Source organism: Ammodytes marinus (assembly GCF_949987685.1).
Source record: "Ammodytes marinus genome assembly, chromosome: 19".
Lineage (NCBI taxonomy): Eukaryota > Metazoa > Chordata > Actinopteri > Uranoscopiformes > Ammodytidae > Ammodytes > Ammodytes marinus.
Genome location: NC_137223.1, coordinates 15,723,865 through 15,729,864, shown reverse-complemented (window position 1 = coordinate 15,729,864; position 6,000 = coordinate 15,723,865). Strand labels below are relative to the sequence as shown.

The following is a 6,000-nucleotide window of genomic DNA, read 5'->3' as shown; positions in this document are numbered from 1 at the left end:
CTTGGTGCTCTTTTTCTTTTATAGGATTTCTTTGTAATGTAATGAATGCATTTAAATTATTTAAAATCTAAAGGGGCCATATTACATTATATTTTTTAAGTGTGCCGCGGGCCAATCAATCAGTTTTGACACCCCTGCACTAGTGGGTTAACTAAGAAGAAGAAAAAAATATATATATAGCCTATTAATAATAATAATTAAAATGGACATATTACATTATATTTTTAAAATCGGCCGCGGGCCAATAAAAAGCGGGCCCGCGGGCCGTAGTTTGGACACCCCTGATCTAGACCTTAGGACACACAGTAAGCCCATTGCAAGCTTTCCCCGCTGTGTTTATTAGAAGTTCTGTAGTTCCTCTGGATAGACAAAGTTGCTTCTGAAGAGTTTATAGGCCAGGAGCTGTCCTCCAAATATCATCATCACCAAGCCCGAGCCTGCAGAGAGACGGGGGAGAATACAATTAGAAAAAGAGATCAATCAAAGGAAGGTTTGGAGGCCAGGGAGGGATGTGTCAAAGTGAGTTGTGGTGAGACTGGGAATGGGGGACAAGTATACATATAGACGGAGTGGAATAAAAAAAAGTCCTCTGTAAAATGGGACTGGAGACATTTAAAGGTGGAGTGAGCGATTCTGGAGAATGCTATATTGTCAAAATCACTTTTTGTCTAAATGAACTCCATTCCACCTTTAAGGAAGCACAAGGAGAGGTGGAGAGAGAGTAAACAATCTTACCCAAAGCCATCCACCAGTGCTCATGCTCAGCTGAAGGGAAGTCTGACATCACTACGGAAACATGGAAACGATGTGTAAAAGTGTGAAAAAACTACCTGTACATAAAACATACTGCACATGAAACATGTGTGTGTGTGTGTGTGTGTGTGTGTGTGTGTGTGTGTGTGTGTGTGTGTGTGTGTGTGTGTGTGTGGCCAAACATCATTGAACTACATCCACTATATCCAATTACATAACCGCGGCTCCAATCCTATCAGCCGTTCCGCTCTATTGATCCACTTTGCAGGAGTGTGTGTGTGTGTGTGTGTGTGTGCATGTACCTGCTACAGTCATGGCGATATGCAGCAGTGTGACAGTTATGGCGTAATCCCAGACCCACTCCTCTACGATCCAGGCAAACACCAGCCCTCCCAGAACATAGGTCACTTCTGTGGAAATTACACCAACTGCAGGGCAAGGGAGACAGAAAACAACACGTGAAAGTTTCACTATGGCTTATATTCACCTCTTTGTTCTTTTCTATTATGCTATAAAATCAATGTACATTCAATTGCACACCATATATCATATAAAGTCCAAACATTTGACCTCTGAGGCTGTTGTCATTGTTTGTTTTTTTACCCTTCCATCCATAAGTGAATAATCCAGTGAAAAAGTCAAGCAAACAACACATAGCATAACATTTTAATTAAAAAAATCTACACTACTTTAGTAGACAATGCAGCATAAGATGCCACTCACCTAGGTATTTGGGGTTCTGCCATGACGGTGGTGTAGTGTAGTCGAACGGAGCCAACAAGCTGTTGATCTCATGAACCCTAGAGACACAGAAAAGTGATAAAGATGTGCAAGGTCCACTTCCATTCTTATTTATTCTGTTTGAAATAAACTTGGTCCTTTGGGGACGGTTTTGAAGGCTTATCATCTGACTTCACTCTGTGTCACTGCAGTAGGTCTTTTAATAGTATTTGTGAGTGCACCTGAGCAGTCCGATGCAGAGACTGACCACGACGTAGTACAGAGAGTAGAAGCACACCATGCACATCAACAGATTCTGAAGCACAACCTGAGGGGAAGAAGAAACCGCTGTTACATCACATCTGCTGACAAGTAATAGAGGGTAAGGGTTTTAATTTCACATCGTGCCAGCTGTATTTTTTATTGAATAATAATAAATTTGTCTATACTCCACCTTCCTGCCAGCATGTTTAAATAATTAGTTCTTTTTTCCTTCATTTTATTTTTGTGTGTGGAAAAAGTAGCTTGAATTACAATCCTTGGCTAGTTAGGACACCACAATCAATCCCATTATTAGAGCCATTAATCAATGAGTGCATACAATTCCAAGCCTTTTGGCTGATCGACCATCTGCAGATGTTTGCTCTCAACAAATAAGGTAATGACAAAGTAAAGAAAACTATGAATATCCAAGAGAAACGTAAGCTTTTTTTTCTTCTTCCCTTCTCTACCCCAAAAAATAACGCATCATGACAGTAGACATCAGCAGACAGTGGTTTTCTTACGTCTCCTTTCAGAGATGATTAAGTGCAGTCCTTCCAGGAAATGAGCTACACCCTCAGAGGAGCAATAAAAGGCCTTTTCCTAACAGCTGACATTTGCGGCCTGACAAACACAGTGAAATTAATGACGTTTATAATAATGTGTTGTGTTCCAGTCAGACGCTGGCTCGCTGGCTTACTCACACAGACACACACACACACCTTAATGGAATGGGGTCATCTTTAATCTTGTTAGTTACACTGGTGCTTCTCCTGCAGTGACAAGTCAAACGTCTGCTGTGTGATACAGATGAATGGAACAACTTTCACTGCACAAAGGAGAGTACATTTATTTCGATCTGTTGTCACTGGAATTATGTTGTTATATATGTCTTTGTGATTAGAAAACTAACACCTGCGAAATATTAGCACGGCAACATTATTTTTGTGTCATTCAGACAAAATTTTAGCATTGCTGATGCTACTAACATTGTCTTGCTGCTTGATAAATGACTTGAACTATTACCCCGCTAATTGTTTCAAAACTAATGACTATAAAATGTATTTTAGAGGTTATCTGTTATTTATAGGCCTTCCTGTTCTCATTTATTGGTTCTCTCCAGGTAACTTTCATGTTGAAAACAAACAGCCACATTTAAAAGTAGAGGCTGTTCATAAATTATGCATTTCTAAACCCACATTTTTTCATTGTGTAATCTTTTCTCGTTGTACTCAGACAGATCATGAGGGTGTGGGTGTGTCTGAAAGCAGTGCAGTGGCTGAGCTTATGCTTATACTCTAAAAGACACCATAGCTTGCTCCTGGTTTGTTTATCAGCTCCTGACTAGACTGTACTTAAAAAACAGCTCTGAGATTTTCAATTCAACCCTCAAGCCTGGTAAGGATTGTTCTATTACACAAAAGCATGCTTGAAAAAGGGTAACGCAATTAAAAATAACTCCACAAAACTTTCAGCTTTTGTTGATTCTAGCAGCACCTTTTGACAAAAGCGTTAGTCTTTTTATGACACCAGCGAATGCCTTTGTTTAGGAAGTGATTTAAAGAGAGACTGCAGGCTGCATCGCAATGAGGTAATGAATTTGTATGTGAGTACATCAGATTAATAATGGTAATATGATGATGGTGAAGCAAAGTAGACTTTGATTTAGTACTGTTCAGTAAACACAAGATGTTCCGGTCTGCCTGCCGTAAATTGTTTTGTCTAAGTTTGTGGGAAATCGGACTTGTTCAAATAGCGATCAAAATATAGGGTTGTTTTCGCTGATGGCTTAGTTTGCTGTTACAGATCATTTATAATCATCTGAGGAACATAATTGACTGTTTCATAAACATTTAAAATTCATCATAGGAGCTTTAAAGTGACATTAGTTCATAAACCTCATAAACAACTTAGTTAAATTCTGATTATAATTGCTGTCATAAAGATGGCATAATTCAAGTAACATTACAAATGAATAAATGATCTGTTATACATTCCAAAACTGCATGTAATGCTTGAGCAATCAAAAATAATCAACCAAAATGTCATGGTCTCCTGTACCGACAATGAAGCTGCAAAAAATATATCAAATTTATAAAAACAAACAGTATACTTGACTGGAAGCACAGATATGCCCTATAGACACATCAACAGACAACGCTTAAATCTCTATTCTAGCACACACTTCATAAAGCGTCCTTACCCAGGTATCACTGGGTGCAGTCTTGGGGGAGAAGATTCCATGGCGTTTTATGAGCGTGAATCCACAACAACGACAGAAGTAGTCCAACAACATGAATGGCTGCTAGTCTAAATTAAATAATATAGGTTACATGTGAGTGTTACTGTGTGATACATGTTGGAGGGGGTTGCGCATGGGCAGGATTAGAAGAAATGGGATTACTACTAAGAAGTCTGAGTAAACCTCAAATGGGATTAAGGTGAACACACACTCGTGCACATATACACAAAGCCAAAAGTAGGAAGTTGGTCATCTGTGATAGATAGTCGGACACAGATTTAGATTTGGGCTATAGAGTACTATTTTTTCTATTTACTAATTTTCATATCTTTCTTATCAATCAAATACACTTTATTTGTATACAACTTTTCATACAAAAAAATGTAATAAGAAGTTCTCCACACACAATAAAAAATATCTCCAGGAAGGCTGTTCCAGAGACGTGGACCACAGAAATATAAAGAGGAGCCACTTTTTTGTTCAGACTCTAGTGATAATTAAAAGGTCACTAATAGAAGACCGGAGTGTTCCAGAGCATTGTAGGCTAAAAGCAAATCTGATAAATACATAGGGTCAAGACCATTAAGAGCTTCACAAACCAATACAAGGATTTTAAAATCAATTCTGAAGTGGACAGGAAGACAGCGCAGACTTGAAAATTGCTGTAATGTGTGCTCTCTTTCAGGTTAGTCAATGCAAGGGAAACCAGAAAAATCAGCAATCCTGGCTGCAGGTAATTAACTTATGCATAAGTGTCTGTGTGTTGGCTAAAGATAGAAGCTGTCACACTTTGGCATTGTCTTCAAGATAATATATTGCATTCTTAGTTATGTTTCTAAAGTGACATTTAAAACTTAAGTCTGAATCCAAAATAACCTCTAGTTTTTTTTTCATCTTGTTGACATAGTTTTGATACCAGACTTTATATTTTCCCTACCGATCCGATCGTCGGCGTATTTATCCTAATGATTGATTGAGACAATTTTCAAGCAAAATGCCCAACATTTCCTGGTTTTCTTTCTACTACTGGATAGTGAACTACATATCTTTGCATTTGGACATTTTTGTAAGACAATAATAAAGAATTTGAATATGTCACCTTGAGCTCTTGGAGATTGTGATCTGCATCTTTTGTTATTTTTTTAACATGTTATAGAAAAAAAACATGCATTACTAATTGTTGAGAGATAAAAAATGAATAACAGCCAATTCATTTTTAATTATTTTAAATTCTAAAACCTAAACCTATTGACTGAGCTCCTTGTGATACCAACATACAACCAAAACAACTGAACATGACCTTTATATGGATTGTCAAAGTGTGACTTGGGCGAATCTTAAATTGATCGTCCCCAATTTGAATCAGTGAGTCTCTTCCTTGAAGTGCAACTTTGGAGAAAAATCTCAGAAGAAAACCTTACGGGAGACAGGATTACAATCTGGTCCGGTAGTTCACAACATGAACACTGGGTGGTAGCCTCACACACACACACACACACACACACACACACACACACACACACACACACACACACAAAGAGCGTCATTTCACCAATGATGATCACCAACACAGGAACAAGACATGATAAGAGGCCACATGCAGAAGACTGGCAGCAGCAGACAAGATGCTTCTTGATGCTGCCACATAGGTTTGGAATACTAAAAGTTGTGGTACCATCAATAGTATTGCTCCAAGTCTCAAATAACTTGGATACGGTGAATGGAAACAGATCGGAGAGGATGTGTTCATGCATCATCTACTCATGCAAAGACAAATAAGAAAGAAAAGAGGAAAAAAACATAGAAAAATTGATAGTGGGATGGCGGTGAATGCAGAAATGACTCAGCTCAACGTCCTGTCCCCCTTTCAGAAATAGCTATAAAAAAACTCTGTATTCAACTCTTGAGCGTCACAGCCTGCGTATGCCTGTGTGTGATGCAAAGCACCGGCACGTGTGCCTTTGTGCGAGTGTGGGGTTGACTTGGCTGCCACGGTAACCTGCATCATTGTAACCATAGCGATG

General features: G+C 38.6%; 1 protein-coding gene across 1 annotated transcript; it reads right to left on the bottom strand.

The window, feature by feature from the left end:
• Positions 1–339: 339 nt before the first annotated feature.
• Positions 340–4,030, bottom strand: tmem244 (transmembrane protein 244; the record flags this gene model as incomplete). The annotated part of the gene is made up of 6 exons (XM_080048339.1): positions 340–437; positions 736–786; positions 1,056–1,181; positions 1,477–1,553; positions 1,716–1,801; positions 3,938–4,030. 6 exons carry the CDS (start codon positions 4,028–4,030, stop codon positions 340–342), a joined length of 531 nt encoding a protein of 176 aa, XP_079904465.1.
• Positions 4,031–6,000: the final 1,970 nt, after the last annotated feature.